We start from the raw sequence: 20532 nt of genomic DNA, 5'->3' as shown, positions 1-20532 counted from the left end.
AGTTCCTGTCTATAGCTGAATGCATTGGACGCCATTTTGAATCCAGATGGCAGACAGGAGGTTTCAAAACAGCACAGATTTTAATCTACCCTCGACTCCTGCCCAACACAGAAGATATCAGATACCCGGGCGCATGTCATTTGTTGGATCAACATTTTAGCTTCCTCCAACATGTATTGAACCTGCTGTGCCTTTTACTTTTTTCTTGCTCATGTACTATACTGATTTGGTTGTGCGTGTTTTTTGTTGTTGCAGAAACTGTAATCCTGTAGCTGTTATCCAGCTTGGAGTTCTTCACCCAGTAGGAGCCAGGAGTGCTCTGAGTTTACCCGCTGATTTAAAAACCACACTGACTTTTTGGTTTTTTCCACTCCTGAGCAATGCTGGTTACAAGGCTGCTAGTTATTTGTCTACAGTACAAATAGGAACCCTCCTCCAGAATACTCCATACAGACCCACAACATTTTGTAGTCACTGAGCATACTCGGTTTTTGTGTGGCTGTTTAGGTTTCCATCTCTGTAGATTTTCTGCAGTTCTGCATAGGTACAAAAGATTTGCTTGGAACTGCACTGAACAACACAGGCAAAAACAAACAAACCGGTACAGTGGTACCTCGGGTTACATATGCTTCAGGTTACATACGCTTCAGGTTACAGACTCCGCTAACCCAGAAATAGTACCTCGGGTTAAGAACTTTGCTTCAGGATGAGAACAGAAATCATGTGGCAGCAGTGTGGCAGCAGCGGGAGGCCCCATTAGCTAAAGTGGTGCTTCAGGTTAAGAACAGTTTCAGGTTAAGAACGGGCCTCCGGAACGAATTAAGTACGTAACCAGAGGTACCACTGTATCTGCCCTGAGGAGCTTACAATCTAAATTTCAACAATCTAAATGTGTCCTCAGGAAAGACAAAAGCGGGGAGAGACAAGTGAAAAGTGTTGGTGAACAGGTTATGATTGCAAGAAAAAAGTAGTGGAGAGAGCAGGTTCTGAACCCATTTATATTTCTGGGCCATTTTCTGCTGTGAACTGAATCTGCGTCTAAAATAGCAGCTTACCTCCTTCTCTGTTTATTTGGCTGGCATAGCAGTCTCTGCTTCACGGAGAAACCTGAGCTCACAACAACACAATCGTTCACAAAAAAAGTGAATTGTTTTAGCACTGAGAAAGAAAGGGCCATTATCTATTTCTAAAAGTATTACAGCAGCAGCAGCAGCAGCAGCCAAGATTGATTATTTATTATTTACGTGTTGCCCACCTGACTGGGTTGGCCCTGTTTCTTTGGGCAGTTCCCAACAAGTGAAAAACATTAAACACAGTAAAACATCAAACATTAAAGACTTCCCTATGTAGGGCTGCCTTCAGATGTCTTCTAAAAGTCTGATGGGAGGGTGTTTCACAGGGCATGGCTCCAGTGAAGGCCCTCTGCCTTGTTCCCTGCAACCTCACTTCTGACAGTGAGTTAACCACCAGAAGGCGCTTGGAGCTGAATCTCTGTGTCCAGGATGAACAATGTGGGTGGAGATGTTCCTTCAGGTATACAGGGCCAAAGCCATTTAGAGCTTTAAAAGTCAGCACCAACACTTTGAATTGTGATTGAAAACGTACTGGGAGCCAATGTAGATCTTTCAGGACTGGTGTTATATGGCCCCGGCAGTCGCTTCCAGTCACCAGTCTAGGAGCTGCATTCTCAGCCGGCATACTAGAAGGAGCTGGTAGACAGCTGTCCTGGACACAGATCTGCGCCTCCATGGACAGCTGTGTGCCCAGAATGGCTCCCAGGCTGCACACCTGGTCCTTCAGGGGCACAGTTGCCCCATTCAGGACCAGGGAGGTCGTCGTCCCCCCCCCCGTGTCTCCCCTGACCCCCCCCCCAAATGGTACTTCTGTCTTGTCAGGATTCAACCTCAATCCATTGACCGCCATCCACTCCCCAACTGCCATCATATCGTAAAATATCAGGGCAGGGCAGTATTTTTATTTATTTATTATTTTATTTTTATTTTATTTATTTTTTTATTAAAGATTTTCTTATTTTACAGAAGTATGTGTAATGTCTCTGGTATTTTTTCCATGTAACATTTTTACAGATCAGTTTCATTTGTTGAGACATTAGGAAGAAAAGGGGGGTGGAGATGGGTGGGGGGTGGCGATCCATTTCTAAAAAGTACAGAAGAATCATTAAAATGGCTGGCTACCCAATTAAATTTTACAGCGCTACAAAGGCCTGCTGTCATTTAAAAACAGTCCTAAAGAGAAGCCTAAAAGTCAAAAGCAAGGGTGCCTGTCGTATCTCTGCTGGATGTGTGCTTCACAGCATGGTACTGGTGACTCTAAATGCCCAATTTCTGGCTGAGGCCATCCTTGCAACGTGAGGGATAACAAATAGTATTGCTCCAAATGATCTCAGTGATCAGGCTGGGATATAAGGGCTCAGGTTATCCTTAAAGTACCCTGGGATCAAATTGTTCAGGGCTTTGTACTTCAACTTAAGGTACTTGAACCTGACCCAGTAGCATTCTGGCAGCCAGGGCAGATGATTTAATTAATTATTTAATTATCACTATCATTACTATTAATAAAGGAATTGCCTTCCACACATGTGATTCAAGGCAATTTACAAAGTCCAGTAAAAATAGATGAAAGACAACAGAAAATAACAGAACTTTTTTGTTTTTTAAAAAATACAAAATAGACTCTTGTGGCAGCCGTCCAGCTGGGAAAACTTGTCATATCAAAAATGTATTCAATTGTTTGCAGACAGTGCAGATAAGTAGGTGCCTGTCAAATCTCGAGGGGAATGCCGCTCCATAGAAGAGGGGCAGCCACACTATAAACTCTACTCTGAGTTACTGTGCAGAGGGTTTCTGATGGCTTTGGTTTGACATTGTTGTTTCATTGTTGTTCTCCACCCTGTAATCTTTGGATTAAGTGCAGAACACATTTCAAATAAATAAATGTTGTTTGACATCCACTGTGCACCCCTATCTAGGCTACACTCAGGTTAAGGTGCTCCTGTTGACCCTCCACTCCAAGGTCACTTCTGACCTCAGAAAAGACGATGAGGCCTTTTTAAAGGATTCCATCTAAAATGCAATGGGTAGCTAGCCTGAACAATGAAGTCCATGCACTGATGTCCTCCAGAAGGAATCCCGGAAATTGTAGCTCGTGCAAAATGTGGCTGCTCAACTGCTGGCTGGGGCAGAATATCGCCATCATATCACACCACTGATGAAATAATTTCCAGAGTAACCAGACTAAGTTCAAGGTGGTGCTGGTGGTGGTGGTATACAATGCCCCATACAGTTTGGGACTAAGATACCTGAAATATTAGCATCTCCCTTAGCTAATTTTAGCTTCCAGCGGTTCCAACTTGAATAAAATGTTGTGGGGGCCTAGGTAAGCCTGGTCCTGCATAACGAATCACATGACACGATGCACACACACCATTTGAATGGCAATGCTCATCAACTTTGGGCATTACCATTCTAATATTTTATTGGGGGGGGGAGCCCAATGGCCCCTAGGAGTTGGCTCCTACGTTAGTTCCTAACTGATCACTGTACTCTTCAGGAGAATAGGGCCTCCTGCAGACACCAACTCATTTGGTTTTCTTTAAGCACCTGCCAAAGACTCTCCTCTTCCAGCAAGCTTTATAAGTAGAGTTGTTTTAAATCCACAGCCAGTATTTGTATTGGATGGGGAACTGTTTTTATATATGCAATTTTAAAATATATGTTTTATAGTACTATGGAATTGTTTTGAGATGCTTCACAAATGATCAATTAATAATAAATCTGAACACACACCATTTGGACACTGCAAGGGCTGGACTTGATGACCCTTGGGGTCCCTTTCAACCCTACAATTCTATGAACTGTGATTCCTACGGCTCCACTGCCCATTCTGCACCTGTTTAAGTACAAGACCCCTCCAGAGAGCTTTCCCCTTTCCAACCCAGCAGAAGGCTTTTCCAATTGCCCTCTGCTGGAAGCCTTTCTCTGTAGATGGTACTGTCAAGGCTGTCAGCGCGAAAGGTGCTTGCGGCTAAAGATGGCTCAGGAGCATGGTTGCCTGTGTGCTGGGACTAGGAAAGAGACTAGAAAAGATGCACGGGTTGGGGGTGGGTGGGAGAACATTCAACTAAATAAAATAAAAGACAGCTTTCACTGCTCTGGGCACTGAGGATCCATCTGAGGACTTGTGTTATTCTATCACAAACAAGCTTGAAAGCCTCTCTATCACCTCACTCACTTGCCAGAGGTGGAGGGCCTGCCAATCACCTTGGTGCTCCAGTAGATGGCATCGTTGCTCCTACTGTACAGCTGTGGAGCTGTACTTCCTTCTCATCTGCATCACTGCAGCCTACTCTCAGGTAATACCACAGTCAGTATGCCGGAGTGATTAGAGTGCTGGACTGAGACTGGGAGACTCTAGTTCAAATCCCTGCACAGCCTAACTGGGTGACTTGGCCTAACCTGTCCCATAAGGTTGTTGTCAGGATAGAATTGTGGTAGCAGTGGAGTGAAGGACCATTGCAATGCTGCCTTGAGCTCTTTGGAGGATGAGGTCTGAATGCAATAAAGAAATATGTCACACTGTGGTCAGTGGTGTTTATTCTCAGGCAAGTGTGCACAATAATGAAGCTTTAGGGCCAAACTGTCATATAATTTTCCCTGGCCTGCTTGATTAAAAAAATTAATATTTATTATTATTATTATTTTAATAGCCAGTGGAATTGGAAGGAGAGGGGATCAAGATTTGCACTGCAGCATGTGGGGAGTGGTCATTAACTCTGTTCTTACCGCCATCCCAGTCCGAATCCTGCCTCCTCTTCCCAAGTGCCAGCTCATTGCAATGCAAGAAAAGCTCCCATTGGCACAGCACGGGAGTTTTTCTCCCAGTGAATGAGCTGGCAATTTGATCAGGATCATAGTCTTACACGTGACAGAACTTATGGCAGTTTCTAACCTCTCTTTGCCTAAGGCTGTCGTTCAGTGTGCAATGATTTGGGAGTTAGCACCATCGAATTCAATGGCTGACCTCTCAGTCAACATGGACAAGACTGTACTGTGTAGCTGCAATACAATATGCACTTAGTCAGCAGTAAGCACAGTGAGGCTTACTCCTGAGTAAATATGAAAATAGCCTAAGAAGAGCCTTGTAGGATTTAGCTCCAAAGGTTTACCCAGTCCAGAATCCTGTAGTGGCCAAAGAGATGCTTCTGGGAAGCCAAAAAAGCAGAGCACAATAATTTTGTCCCACTGTTGTTCCAAAGCAACTGGTAGTCAGAGGCACTCTGCCCCGCCCCCAAATCTGGAATGGGGAAGGGGGCAATAAAATCAACCTTAGCTGATGGATGAGGTGGGAATCCAGGCCATCATGGGGGGGGAGGGGGTCACTCTGAAAGATGCTGGGCAGGTACAGAGCCCGGGGGACCCCAGCGGACCACCAGTGCCCCTATTTGCCGAGAGATTGCTCTAGAGGCAGCAAAGGAGGTGGTAGATCCAGTCTCCAAGGGGCTCCAAGGTTTCTGCCACAGCAGCAGCGGGTGATGCATTCCTTGGATCCTGCACCCAAGGGAGCCGCCTCGCTTTGCCCTGCCAGCAAGCTCACGTTCTGAATTCAGCCGCAGCATGCTGGGTCTTCCTAAGTTTCCTTTAGGCTGATCCCAGCAGTTGGGATTCCCAGGTAACATCAGAACCGGAGTCCCCAGCCAGAGACGAGCGCTCTGTCCCACCGCACCACTTTTCGGAATTTATTTTAAATTCAGAAGAAAACGAAGCCACCCGGTCAGGACGAGAGGTCCCTCTATGGACCGGCCCCGCGCACAGCGGTCAACGTTTCCCTTTTTTTAAGGGAAATTCCCTTATTCCGAATAGGATTCCTCGCAAGAAAAGGGAAAGGTTGACAGCTATGGCCCCGTGGGACTCCTTCTGCGTCCTTTCTCCGCGCAGCGGACAGGATCGCAAGCGGCGAGCGCGCCCCCCGCCACATCCGACGGGGCGGCTTCGACCCACCGCCCACCCCGCGCCCACCGCGCCGCGGAGCCACCCAATGGGCGCGCCTCCTTCCCCCGCAGGCCCCGCCCCCGCCGCCCCTCCTCTTCCCCCACCCTCCCTCGCCTCCGCCGGTGACGTCACGCTCGGCTCCGCCGGCGCCATTTTGAAAGTGGAACCCGAGCGGGGGGAGGGGCTGGGTCCGGAGAGGAAGCCGGGCGCGGGGGAAGCCCTGGGAGCCGAGCCGCCTTGCCCGCGCCCGCCCCCGGACGCCATCCGCCGCCATCCTCCCTCCGCGCTCCGCTTCAGCCCGGGACGGGGAGAGCACCGGGAAGCTGAGAGGCCGCTTCAGTCCGGCCGGCCACCCTTGGGAGCCCAACATGGCAGGTAAGGGCACGGCAGACCCTCGCGCTTCCCGGGGACGGGCGCCTGCTCCTCGCGAGCCCCGGGGCGGCCGAGGCAGGTGAGGGAGCTGGACCGGCCTCGCCTCTGGCGGAGCCTGCAGAGCGGCTGCTGCTTGCTCCTGCACTTGCAGGCTGCCCTGGGGGAAGGCGCGGGGCTGCTTCCTCTTCCTCGCTCCCCTCGTCCTTTGCAATGCATTTCCCTCTGCAAATCTGCTCCGCTGCTCCATTATTATGATTATTGCATCCTCATTTTCCTTGCTGTCCTCCGCCAATAGCTTAAGCGCCGAAGCACAAATGTCTGCTCTTGGTCTTCGTTCCCCTGCCCTTCTCCTCGCCTTCCCTCCTTCGACCATTTATCCTTTTATTTCTAACAAGAGAGAAAGTCTCCCTTCCTTGCGAAGGCAGAGGCAGAAGTTGGGGGAGAAATCTCCAGGGATGGGCGTGCAGAGATGGATTTTCTTCTTCCCCCAGGCAGAGGTGGGGGTGATGCCGGGGTCTCATCCATTGCCTTCTGATCTCGCTTTCCCAAGTGTGTGTTTCTGCAAGCTTTGGCGTCGAGGCTTTTGCAGCCTTGCTTATGTCTGAAATGATGGGTCTGGTGCGAGTGGAGCTGCAGCTTGGCACTAATCTGCGTGCAGAACGAGGGATAGAGCAGCCTGGGGTGTTGGGTCTGGCAGGCAGATAGAGAAGCCTGGGCTTCCTCCATGTGGGGCGGCGCGAGGCGTGTTCTCTCTGAGAGGAGATGCCCCATGTTGCAGCGTGCTGGAGCTTGTGCTGGAGCTTGCACCGTGTAAGGGCTGCAAATCTGTCTCATCGCACGGGGTATGTGCTGCTGGTCCCATTTGTGTTCCTTTTTCTGGAATCCGTTCACCCACATCCCACACATTTAATTGCTTTGTGTTGGGAAGAGTCGCATGGGCGGCTGTATTTAGATTTGTGCCTTGCAGTCTCGCAACACTAGCCACACGCCTCCGTTTTGCCCTTCTTTTTTCATCAATGGGAGGAAAGCCATGAATGTAGCAGGTTATAAATGTGATGTTGGGGAATGATGCACCAGTTTCCCCCCGGATAAAAGTGGAGTTTTCTGTCCTTTCATGAAAAGCCCTCACCCCACCCAAATATCTATAGCCAGGAAAGAGTAAACTGGGGGTGAGCACCGGATGTGGGCCTTAGGGTAGGGGTCGCCAATGTGCTGCTTTCCAGGTGGCGTCTGATTCCATCAGCCCCTCAGCATGGCTCATGGTCAGGGCTGATGGGAGTTGGAGTCCTGCAGGATCCGGAGGCGGCGGTTGGCTCCCCCTGCCTTCGGAGCTCTTGCAGTTAGATGCACTTTTAAAATACATCTATATAACATGTAGCTAAACATCCTCTCACATTTCCAGGGTGCCTAAATATGGTAGAATGTGTCAGCACAAAGTAACAAAGAATGGTGGGAATAGAATATTTGTAGATTGTTTCCATTTTCCTGTGCTCTGATGGTTGTTTATGCTTCTGGCACGCTCATTCTTCTCCCGACTTGAACTTTTTTCTTAAAGTTGTTCAGCCTTGTGTGGAGAGGGAAACCTGCCCTCAGTTCCCCCTTGCCAAGAGGCAACTGTTGCTCAGCTCTTCCAGAGAGACGACTTCTTGTTTGGGGGAATATGTCTTAGGGAAAGCTCCATTTTGACATCTTTCAGGAATTGAGGACGGCTCGCTCTTTCTTCATTCTCTCTCTTCCTGCCTGTATGAACCCAGCCCAAATGACTTGGTCTGAATGACATGCAGAAGAAATGGGTGGTGTCTTTTCTACATGTTTTGGTGGCAAGGTTCAAATGATTCACCGTCTTCCGCTGAGGCAGTAATGTTCCTGAAATTTTCTCTCCGGTCCATCTTTTACGGTAGTTTAAAGCTTATTCATAGCAAAACAAAACAAAGCTCCTCAAACCCAACCTCTGCAGGTTTGAGGGCTGGAGGTCCTCCTGTTTTTCTTTTAAATAAATACTTTGAATGTTAACATACTTGTCTATGTGCATAAAAGACTCTGTGTTAATTCTTTAGAGCCTTTTACTCGGAGGGTGAAGCATGGTTCCTAAAATAAGTACATGGGCTTGTTTTAAGTGATAAATTACATGATTTCATTCTAGATCTTAGCAGCTTAATTGCAGTGTAGGAAAAATGAATGCAGAAAGTTAATTTCTTTGGTAAGAAGAGTAAAGTGTTTTGCTTCCTGCGTGAAATTCTAGCAGACATCAGTGGCATGCTTGTATTCAAAACTTGTATGGTTTCTGGATTTACTAGTTACATGGTTCTGAGAGATGTCAACAGTTTGTAGAGAAACTTATGTTTACTCTGTGCTTGATTTTTGAAATCTGGACTGATCCTCATCGACAAAAGTGTGTCTCTGTGTGTGGATGTGGGGTGGTGAAAGTGGAACAGTTTGATTGGGTTCCTAGGTTCTTCCATCTGCTTTGAAAATACTTGATTTCTGTGCGGTCTTCTCAGCACCACTGACTCCCCATGCCAGCAATCCCTGCTTACTAGAGTGGAATGCTGGCAGAGTTTAATGGGCAGGGTGTGGATTACTTTTGTTTAACTTTTGTTTTGTTTCTAGGAGCCGGAGGTGGCGGGAATGACATTCAATGGTGTTTTTCTCAGGTGAAAGGGGCTGTGGATGACGATGTAGCTGAAGGTAAGAGCAATTAACCCTTGATATATATTTTTTTAAATTTCAAACCTTCATAACTCACAAATGGGATGAGATAAATAATTAAAATTTTAGATTTAAACATTGTTTTGATCATTCAACCAGTGTACAAAATATTAACAAAACTGGATGACATGAGGTAAAAAAAGTTGGATCACTTGATATGGAATGACCCTTCTCCAAGTATTGGTTCACCTTTATAATGCAACATTAAAGCACCATTAAACTTTGTTCACATACACCAAGTAATGTATCAGCACTATGGATACTTAGTTATCCAGTATTTTGGTTAGCCTGTATCACAGAGGCTTTGGAAATTCATGTGTGAAGTTTTCTGTCTGGGCTAACTGTAGTTATTGGAATCCAAAACCTGAAGGGCTGGCATAATTTTCTGCATGCTTGATTTTGCTGAGGTTATAGTACAGCATTAGGAATTCCCATTAGTTCTGAAGTATTCAAATGGAAAATGTGATAGAAGGTAGCATGCAAGTATTATACTTCATAGGCAGGCCTGCGCGATGTATTGATATATCGCCCAGGACAAGTATGAGGGGCAGACTGGGATGGCGGCTTCACTCGGCGATATATTGTGAGTGACACCATCATCGCTCCTGCTACCAGTGCCCAGCGCACCCAGGGAGAAAAAAGCCGCAGCTGACAGTGGAGGCAGAGGGACTCAGGAACAGCAGAGATTTCACCAGTGATTTACCACTCTGCCCTCATAACCGTTGCAGAGGGAGAAACAAGTTGCATTGGCAAGGTGCGATACAGCTTGTTCTCCCCTCCACTTCTTTAAACTGCTTGGCTGAGGAACCTGACAGGCCACTGCAGCTTTATGGAGCCCCCGGGCCGCCACCTGCTTGCACGAGGCAGCGGTGGGGTCGGGGCTCCATTAAAGTGCTCCCGCTCCCCGGCTGAGGGAGCCCCAATTCTTCTCCTCCATGCATGCAAGCAGGAGAAGGATCAGGGCTGCTCAGCTGGGGAGCAGGAGGCTTTGCACCCTCCTTTGCTGAAGAAGTCGAATGGAGCCCCCACCTGGCCTCCGGCTTGCGTAAGCCAGAGAAAAGGCAATTATTTAAAAAACCATTAAACATGAATAGAATTAAAACTATATATACACATACACACATCTAAAACTTGTTTAAAACATACAAATAATTACAGTAAAAATAGCTTGGCACCAGCCCTTTCATTCAAAGCAGTCAGTTCCCAAAACAAGGAGGTTTTCACCTGTTGGCGGAAGGACAGCAAGGAGGGAGCCAGTCTAGCTTCTCCAGGGATCCCTCCAGAGTCTGGGAGCAGCCACCATTAGTATACAAGATATTAATCAGAGCATCATGCAAATTTGACATTTAGCGAATGTCACCACGGAGTCCGATCCATTGCATAGTTCTGCCACTTAAGAAGGCAGTCTTATAGCATTGAGGAGGACTTATTCCCAAGCAAGCATGCATGCCAAGGTTTGCAGTCTTAACCTGAAAGAACCTAGTTTCATTTTTCCTGAGGCTGGGACCATAGCTCTCTGATAGAGCACTGTGTTTGTGTGCAGAAGGTCCCAGGTTCAGTTCTTGTCATCTCCAGTTAAAAAGCATTACAGGTGGTCGGGATGGGGAAGCCCCTTGGCCTGGAGCCTTGGAGAACTGCTGCAGTCTGGGTAGGCCAGTGATGGGGAACTGGATCTTACCCACCTTCCATAGGTCGAGATTGGCAGGTGGGTGGGGCCACTCACTTATCAGTCACGTAACATTGCACGGCCCATGAAATGCCAACAAGCAGCTGGCTTTGAGTCTTGTGAAGCCCTTAACCACAGCACTTTGTAGATGCCACCAATCAGCTGATCAGTGGTGTCCACAAACTTCACTCTGGGCTTGGGCCATGTTGGCCAGAATGGCCTCACAGGCAGGAGGTTCCCAACCCCTGGGTTAGACAAATTACAGCTTACTTTGTCTTCTTCTTGATAGTATAATTGGCGTATAGTACCAGGCTATCCATCTAGCCTAGTATTGTCTGCTCAGACTGGCAGTGGCTCTCCTGGGTTTCAGAACAGAGGTCTTTGCTATAACTTGGTACCTGATTCTTTTTTAAAGAACAAAAACAGAGACCTGCCAGATGTGAAACCTGGAACCTTCTTCAGGCAAAGCAAGTTCTCTGCCGCTGAAATATGGTCCTCTGCTAGCAGCCTCTGCTTACTACATCTCGATTGTCATTCAAGGAACATACCCCATGCCACTGCTGCCACTCTGTGAGGCAGGTCAGACAGAGAGAGACAGTGACTGACCCTTGGTCACCCATTGAGCTTCATAGTTGAGAAGGGCTTGAAGCTGAGTATCCCAGGTCCTAGTTTGACACGCGGTCTAACCACTACACCACACTGTATATTTATACATGATATATGATCTAAAAATAATAAATTTCAGGAGCCACAAGACTCTTACTTTTGCAGCAGCAGACAAAACACAGCTACCCTTCTGGGAACCTTCATATATTATTTCCTCAGAGCAAACGAGACACTTCATTGAGCTAAAAATTTGCATCCTTACTTCTGAAGGCAAGCTTTTAAAGTCCACTTCTGAAGCATAAGGATTCAGCAGTTTCTAAGGGGTGCTACTGTATCAGCTGTATACTGTATACTGTTGCCATGTGTAATGTAGCAACCTAGCAGAGTGGTTGTAAGAGGGGCTGGGAAAGTGCCATGTGCAGGCTCTCCACTGCAATCTTACCAGCCAAGAGTGAAAGTTGAGGCAGGGATTTTCCTTTGCACCACCAGCTCCTAGCTGGCATGGTGGAGGGAGCCAAATTGGGGCCCTCTTCAAGGAGAGGACGGTAGGCTGGGACAATGTATTGATACATCACCCAGGACCGATATGAGGGATGGACCACAATGGTGGCTTCACTTGGCGGTACATTGAGAGTGAAACTGCCACCACTTCTGAGTCCCTCTGCCACCAGTGCGCCGAGGGAGAAGCAAGCTGCAGCCGGAGGCAGGGGGACTCAGAATTACAATTCCCACCATCCCTGGTTGCTGGCCATGGTGGCTGGAGCTAATAACATCCAGTAACATCTGGGGAGACAGGTTCCCCATTCGCATTCTAGACAATAGCTTGATGGCCTCAAGAGATTCAGTGTCCCAGTAAATGACTATCTACAGCCCTCCAATGGATTTTGCTGTATTGATCTCAGCTGTATTGGCTGTTTCAGAAGTAATGCTTGCAGCCTGTGAACAGCAGCTGGGATTGAGAGGTAGCTGCAGGAACATCTGCTTCATCATCTCCCTTCTCTCCTCCAACACCAGCTGATAACCATGATTAAGGGAAATATTTACCAGTAGGATCTGGAACCAACATTCGAGCATGGTTTCAAAAAGCTAAAAAGCAGGTGCCTTGGTTAACATTAAGGCTAACCCTGTTGTTTTGCTTTACAGTGTGCATGATTCGGGAGGTGTTCCTAAAAGGCCTGGAAGGAGGGAGGCTATATTCTATGGAAAAAGAGAAATAGATAGCTGTATGCAGTGGCGTAGCGTGGGGGCTGCAGGGGGGGCCGGCCGCACCGGGCGCAACATCTGGGGGGTTAGGGTTAGGGGGCGCAAATCCACGGGTTAGGGGGCGCAAATTACTTGCGTTGCCCCGGGTGCTGACAACCCACGCTACGCCACTGGCTGTATGCACAAGTCTAACCACTAGAGAGGGTTTAATTTTGCAGTCACAGGAAATGCCACGTTCAGATAAACACAATATCTCCTGGTTCCAACACATTGCAGGAGCAGGAGGATTTGAACATGCTCTTGATCCCTCCCTTCCAAGAGGCCAATAATGGCTTAGTGGTAGAGCAGCTGCTTTGCATGCAGAAGGTCTCAGGCTCAATCCCCAGCAAATTCCAACAGTGGGAGATGTTATTGCCTTCATGCCCTTCTTAGCCCATGCCTGAGACCTTGGAGAGCTGCTGCCAATCGGTGTTGACAATACTGAACTAGATGTGCCAGTAGTCTGACTGTATGTCTTCCTATAAATGCGTCTTTCTATGTTGGTGAACTTGAATGGTTAAAAGTGACCTAAATGAAGTTCAGAGTTTCTTACTCTGCATTATCATATCTCTAGAGAACAACACCCAAACCTGTTCCTAGTAGCAGGTTTATTTACACAATTTAAGGAAACATGTTGGTTTGCTTTACGATTAATCATGAGGCTGTCTAGCATGCAGGTACTTTTCTTCTACCTTGGTGGAGCATGCAATAACATCAGAGATGCACAGTTTTCTGAGAGGGGCTTCTGTTAATCCAAGACTGACAGATGGATAGATTCCTTGTTCAGGAGCATTTGGTAGTAGATGCAGAATGATGATCTAGGAACTTCTTTCTCTTGATGGTCTCATCAAGCCTTGGGCAAGGAGGAAAAGTCAAAGGTGTCTTGAAAATGGAAAAGTCAAAGGTGTCTTGAAAATGCAAGTTGGGGCAATCAAGGCCGTCTGTGTGACTTTGTAATTCATTTGTAATTGTAATTTAAGGGTTGTACCCAATTCAAGTTTTATTTGGAGCTGATTTACTGAAGTTAATGAATATGATTAACTCAGGTTTATTTATTTCAGAGGTTCATTCTGAGTAGAGCTTAGTTGAATACAACCCTAAGTTTAGTTGTAATTAATTTTATTTATTGACAGTGATAATAAGTTGCTCTTCCAAATTATTCAAGGTAGTGTTTGTTTTAAAATACTAAACAAAGCAAATGTTAAAGCAGTGTTCTCTTTAGGGGCACATGGCCTGCGCTGTTTCTCTTCCGCTTTCCCTTGGAGCACTTAGGTCTTTAAATTTGGGGGTTGCTGTTTTGACAGTGGGGTGGAAGGAGCATTCCCTATTATACATATTGAGCTATTTGTCCATCTTTTGTTTTGAGATGCTGTCTGCCTGGCCTCAAAAATTTTGTAGCCATCAAGATTTGGGATTTTGGGTCATTTTGAATGGTCTTCTTTCAAAGCTTCCCTCTTCGACCCTTGGCCAAGTTATTCAAGTTCCCAGACCCTGCATTTCCCCTTCTGGGAATCAGGCTGTTGACTTCTGACGTAAGTGAAGGTCAACATTAAATGATGGCACTAATTTGGTACAGCTTGTCATGTTTCTGGTACTGTTACTTTTTCAATCTGAGCAGATGAAGTTTCCTCAGGTTCCTCACCTCTTAATTTCAGGAAATGAAGATGGCAGTGCGACAGAATTAAAAAGCCTTTTTTTTTTTTTTGCTTGTCTAGCTATTTTTTGTATTTTGAAACAAGTGCATGCAAACATTGCAAGTTTGCTTCAAATTTGCAAAGTGGCTGTGGAACTCAGACATTTTAAACCCAAAGTTCATTGTGTGAGAGTGCAAAACTAAGGTTGAATTGAAGGGCACCAGCTGCATTTCAGCTTTTAGCTGCTATTGAATCTTTTAGTACAGGGTTTAGCAATAGAACATCTGTCCAGCATGCATTTCATTGGAGATACTGTATTGACAGCTCTAAAATGTTCAGTTGGTTGTCAAGTAGATCATCTGATACTGCAGTAAAGGGGAGCTGATGGTCTGCTGAGGAAGGAAAGTTGAGGTGTGGAGTCTATTGCTATGTGATTGGGAGTCCTAAATTCTGTGCTAGAATACCCCAGCTGCTATAACAACAAAACCAAAATGTATTCAGTAAATTGAATAAATTAAGACAGCTATCTTAATTTAACATTCAAAAGGCTGGCAATGTTTTCTGATTTCTAATCATTAGGGTGAAAAAACCACATCAATAAAAAAAACCCTCAATTTTTACAGGGCTTGGTGAAGTAAATATATCAAGTTCAATCAGGTATACTTCTATCCAGGCAAAGCAGTATCTGTCTCAATGCTAGCTGTGGGCAAGATGATACTTTCAAGATGCCAAGGTGCCCCAGAAGCCTAGAATCCCAGAACTTTGCACAGGGTATCCAGGAAATAAAAACCCGTGCTTCACAGAGATTTGAGTTTTAGAGTGATTTAGATTCAGTCACCAGGATGAAGCTGGCTTTTCTAAGCAATCATCAAAGGAGTCCCTACATGTCGCAAGGCACAGTGTATTTCATCTGTCCAGACTCAAAACTACAAAGGTATTGATAACCACCATCCAGGTCATAGTCCCAATGAATTGGTGCAGACTACTTTTAGGATGGAGTCAATGAAGTTAGGGCAAAGAATTCTCTAAGGCTTCCTTCATTCCTCAGATTATATGAAAGATGTGGAGAAATTCTGACCCTGCAGCCACCCTGGACATTCCCAGAGGTCTTTGCAATAGCTTGTATGAGGTGCCAGCCAAGGGGGGGGGGAGAATGCCCTCTTGGACTGATGTTAACACATGGAGTAGCATTGCTTTCAACTTGACTGGCACTCTGGGAAAAGTGGGTACCTCTGCAGAAGAGACTGGAGCAGAGCACTGAATGTTGGCCATTCCACGTTTAGAGGACTTGGGTCCAGCGTTAGAAACCCAGATATATAATCTAGGCACCAAATGGCTCCTTAAACCAGGGTTGCAGACGCCAAAATGAAATTGTCTAGTTGCCATTTATTGGGAAAGATGGTCCCAAAGTCTGATTTTTCAAATGATGACTGACTGTAGTTGATTCTCAGTTAAACATCTGGCTAATTCAAATGACAACCTTGAGCTAGGTTAAGAGCTTTGAAAACTTAAAGAAGAAAAGCTACCTGGTCCAGGGACTGTTCACATATATATTGGCTTATTCCAACCTCTTTTTCTTAATGGTGACTGCTTCTGGTCAGGCTGCACAGAAAAAGCAACTTGGTCCCAGAAATTCATTCTGACGGGGCAGATAAAATATAACTGATAGAATTCTACAGGATGTGGTATTAAAATAGTCCAGATCAAGTGATTCTCAGATGGTGGAGATGTCAGGCGCCATATTGGTGCCTAGGAATCTTCACTTGGTCGCAAGTGGTTGAACACCAGGTGCAAAATGCTAATTTCAAACATTGCTTGGGTCCAGCAGATTACCAGCTTATAGTGACAAAATGCTGTGAGTACATTGCACCAGTTCCTGCTGTAATACCTCGTTCTTCAAGGAGGGGAACATTCAATTTCTGAATGGTTTGAAGACATACGCCAAATAATTTCTTAATTACCATCCTCCCACAAACTGCAGAAACGTGTGATGCATGCAAAAACTATTCTGTTTTCAGACAAAAGTTGGCAAATGGGAAAGAGTGAAATTGCTGCAGTGCAAGATTTATTGTGTGTAGCAAAGTCTGAAGAAGGGATACTGAGGCCTTATAAAGCCATTTTCTTGCACTGGAGCTAAAACCACAGAACCTTAGGGTCAGTGGTGCTGCTTTGTGGGGGAATTCTTAACAAAAGTGCTTTACTACTAGTGATTAGCAGTTGAACAGTTGCAGTATGCGTAGGATTAAAGAAGAAAAATAGTTCCCTGCAATTTATTTAGGAAGGCTTGTCGGTAAGCAATGCAAGCAAATGCATGTCTACTCACAAGCAAACCCTACTGAATTCAATGAGGCTTACTCCCAGGAAAGTAGAAGTAAGTTTAGTTGAATTCAGTGGGGCTTAAGATTCCACTTAATCCTCTGAGTGGGGAAGCAGATGCAACTTGACTGGAAATCACTCAAACTATTCTTAAATTGCTTGAAAATATATTAAATATGGAAATTTATTTAATAGTTTTATTAAATCTACTACTTCCTTACATTTTAAAGCCCTCCATTGCCATGGGGAGGTGCGGCGAAGCCCTTTGCTGCCCCAGGGGATGCCCGACGAGACCCTTTGCCACCAGGGATAGTTGCGGCAAGGTCCTCCACCACCGTGGGGGTGCCTGGCAAGGTCCTTCTCCGCTGTGGGGATGCCCAGCGAGGCCTCCTGCCACTGCGTGTATATATATTGTGATATATTGAGATACTGTGATGTTTAGCTGGGGATACATCACAATGTTGAAAACCAGATGTTGCCCAGCCCTACTCTTATGCACTAACTTTTTAAAAGAGAACTGACTCCCTGGAGGGGTTTAGACCGAAGTGAACTACTGTAGCAAGCATAGGCAAACTTGGCCCTCCAGATGTTTTGGGACTACAACTCCCATCATCCCTAGCTAACAGGACCAGTGGTCAGGGATGATGGGAGTTGTAGTCCCAAAACATCTGGAGGGCCGGGTTTGCCTATGCCTGTACTGTACCATCTCCTGAATTCCCATGAATGCCTGAATAATTACTTTCAAGAGGAGAAATGGTCCAGTGGCTGTTTGCTCTCAAGGGCAACAGTTTGCAAGATGTGTGTTCCTGTTGCGGTGGTGACCACTTCATCTGCACAATGTGTCACTTTTCCTCCAATTGTGTTTTTCCTTTTTAAAAGTGTCGAGGCCATTTGATAGATTGATTTGACCTATTTCCTCCTCCTCATCCCCCTCCTCCTGGAAAGGTCCTGGAACGTGGGTACCAGCACAGCTGAAAATGAAAGAGTCAAATCACACTTTGTAAAATGTGTTCTGAGAGGTCCATAGAGCATGGTGAGCCTTCCGAATGATATCTATACTGCAAATAGAGCAGATATCATGGCTTTACTAAATCTGCCCTAGAAAATCTAAAGGAGGAGAAATTGTCAATCAGTGTGTAACTTTTTCTGATTGCAAATTTGTGGTACTGCTTAATTATTAGTGGTCTAAATGAAACCACAGTTTTACGCTTTCACCTAACCACCCAAATGCAATATGTCTCCTCAGAGTGACATGCTCAGAAGTGTTCAAAGGGCCAGTGGAAGCTCCCCAAGCCTTTTCAGATGGGCGGATGTTCAGATGTACCAAGATGCATTCTCCCTTGCCACTTGTTTTCCTACGGGGTATATAAATTGCCCCCGAGTTTCAGCAAAAGCCTTACTGGTGTTGAAGTGCTTGGTAGGGCTGTGCAATAAATCGCCATATCATTGAATACCGCTATTGAAATAACATTGTGATAAGTGTTTCAACAAGGCAATATACCAGTGAACAAAAGGTGGAGACTTGACAGCTTCCCAGGAGGTAGCTTTGCAGATAATTTGCAGGTACACGGTCCGCCACTGTCAGGAGGTATGGCGGGACCCTCTGCCACCATGGGGAGGCATGGTAAGGCCCTCGGCTGCTGCGAGGGACCGCGGTGCACCCTCAGCTGCTGCAGGGAGGTATGGTGGGAACCTTTGCTGCCACGAGGAGGCCCAGCAAGGCCCTCCACCACCACCAATATATATCATGATATTGTGATATTTAGCTGGTGATATATCGTGATGTTGAAAACCTGATATTGCCCAACCCTAGTGCCTGGCATTACTTGGATATCTAGAGAAAGAGCAATACAATCCCTTTAAATCTGCTTCCACTGAGGCTTTGGGTTTCTCCCAGCTGTTGTTCCCTTCTTTTGAGTCCCTTTCTCCCCCCTCCCCTTGCTAGCGTTTCTTTATGTACTGCATTGCATTGGTGCAAGAGCAAGTCTCCGGAAGGTGACTAAAGAGTTGCTTGTGTAGGCAGGTGTGTGTATGTGCATACGTGTATGTTAGTATGTGTTCATGCCAGAACACATGAACGGAAACGTGTACACAGAAGGTAGAACATGAGAGTCAAGCTTGAAGGAGGGTGCAGATAGGCCTTCAACCCTGAAACTCGTCACCTAGAGACTTGCCCAAAACTGGGCTGCTTCCAGAAAAAAGAACACTTTTCTATCCATATTGAATTATGCTGGTCAGGCATAGGATGCAATAACATTTTTCTACCTGAGGTGGTCTTAACTATTAATACAGGGGTAAATGGTAAATAAAATTGAAGCATGATTGAAAGCTTGCACATTAAGAAATTGACTCTGGGGTGGGGGGGTGGGAATAATGCAGGGCGCGCTGAAGCGCACCACATTGTGAAACATAAGGTGTGAGAATCCTGAGCACATTGAAGCTGCCTACATGTATTGTACCACATGGCTCAGATTCTTAGGCAAATGGGCATGGGGGGGGGAGAGAGTTCTTTTCATTATCTTGAAAGTGCTACAAGCTTTTTAATGTATTTTTCTGATTTATGGTACACAAAAGAAGCTACCAAAATGATCAGGGCATTAGGACATAATAAAGGTAAAGGGACCCCTGACCATTAGGTCCAGTTGTGACCGACTCTGGGGTTGCAGTGCTCATCTTGCTTTATTGGCTGAGGGAGCCGGCGTACAGCTACCGGGTCATGTGGCCAGCATGACTAAGCCGCTTCTGGCGAACCACAGCAGCGCACGGAAACACTTTACCTTCCCGCCAGAGCGGTACCTATTTATCTACTTGCACTTTGACGTGCTTTCGAACTGCTAGGTTGGCAGGAGCAGGGACCGAGCAATGGGAGCTCACCCCGTCACGGGGATTCGAACCACCAACCTTCTGATTGGCAGGTCCTAGACTCTGTGGTTTAACCCACAGCGCCACCCGTGTCCCTAGACATAATAGACATAAAATACATGGAGAAGGTGTACAGCAGGAAGTGTTTCTCCCTTACTTTAATACTAGAATTTGGGGACATCCAGTGGAATTGACTGGCCAGTGGATTCAAGACGGACGCATGAAACTTGCTTCCATAATATGCAGCAATGGCCAGTGGCTTTAGATGACACAATCCCATTCTAAAAATGGTACTTGCTGCACTGTGTCTCTGCAAGTTCTTGGCTTGCTAGGTAGCCCTACTTATTCAATTATATTCTCAGTGAGGTCCAGTTGTGCTGTTCTCAACAGGAAGGTATGCAAAATGGTAAAGCTCCATTCCCTTACTTTACTGTACTCTGGGTTTTTGATAGTCAACCCCTCTCAATTTATATGGCTTTTATTAGACTCATCTTTGCAGCTAAGAGGACTAGAAACCTTTGTGTGTCATTTAAATTGATTCAGATCATTGGATAACTGAGTGTTTACAGTGTGATTGCTGATGAAACTGGCTAAGCCAAACTGTGGCCTAGTATGAACGTGCAGGTTTCCAAAGAGGAGACTGGCAATTTCGTCCCTTCTTTGCTGCTGCTATGAGCCATGCCTTGGTTTGGCTAGGCATGTTGTCCAAACCTAAGCTTTGATTTGCCTTGTCTTGCTTCACTCAAACTATGAGCCCAGGTTTGACTGATACAGTGTTAGAAACTGGGATAGGAATGGCTAGGAATGGCTCCTTGGACCTCGGTTGTGGGCACCAAACAAAATGCCCAGGTGCCTTTTCTTTTGTACTACCCCACTACGAGACCAGGCAACCCCACAGATAAATAAAAAAAAAAAATGCTGCTGGTCAAATCAGGTTGTCTCCATATGAAGCAGATGATGAGGTGATTATGGGCTGCATTTGTAACACTGAAATTACATCCCAACAAAATAGAGGTGCTGTGGGTTGGAAGCCCCAGATCCAGGAATTGAGTGGTTGGACTGTATTGAATGGGGTCACACTCCCCTTGAAAGAGCAGGTGGATAGATACCTTGCATG

General features: G+C 46.1%; 1 protein-coding gene across 4 annotated transcripts in view; it reads left to right on the top strand.

Moving 5' to 3' along the window:
* The first annotated feature begins 6169 nt into the window (after positions 1 to 6169).
* Positions 6170 to 20532, top strand: part of PPP2R2A (protein phosphatase 2 regulatory subunit Balpha) — a 66795-nt gene continuing 52432 nt past the window's right edge. For 2 of the 4 annotated variants that reach the window (XM_082200504.1, XM_082200503.1), the window contains exons 1-2: positions 8226 to 8277; positions 8991 to 9068. In XM_082200504.1, the coding sequence (XP_082056630.1) occupies positions 8241 to 8277; positions 8991 to 9068 (115 nt within the window). In that variant the 5' untranslated portion in view covers positions 8226 to 8240. Of the gene's footprint in view, positions 6384 to 8225; positions 8278 to 8990; positions 9069 to 20532 lie in introns of those variants that run through there. The other 2 variants (XM_082200506.1, XM_082200505.1) reach the window with 2 other exon arrangements.

Source organism: Podarcis vaucheri (genome assembly GCF_965113315.1).
Source record: "Podarcis vaucheri genome assembly, chromosome: 15".
Taxonomy (NCBI): domain Eukaryota; kingdom Metazoa; phylum Chordata; class Lepidosauria; order Squamata; family Lacertidae; genus Podarcis; species Podarcis vaucheri.
The sequence above is the reverse complement of the archived record's forward strand: the minus strand, read 5'-3'. Positions and strand labels throughout refer to the sequence as shown.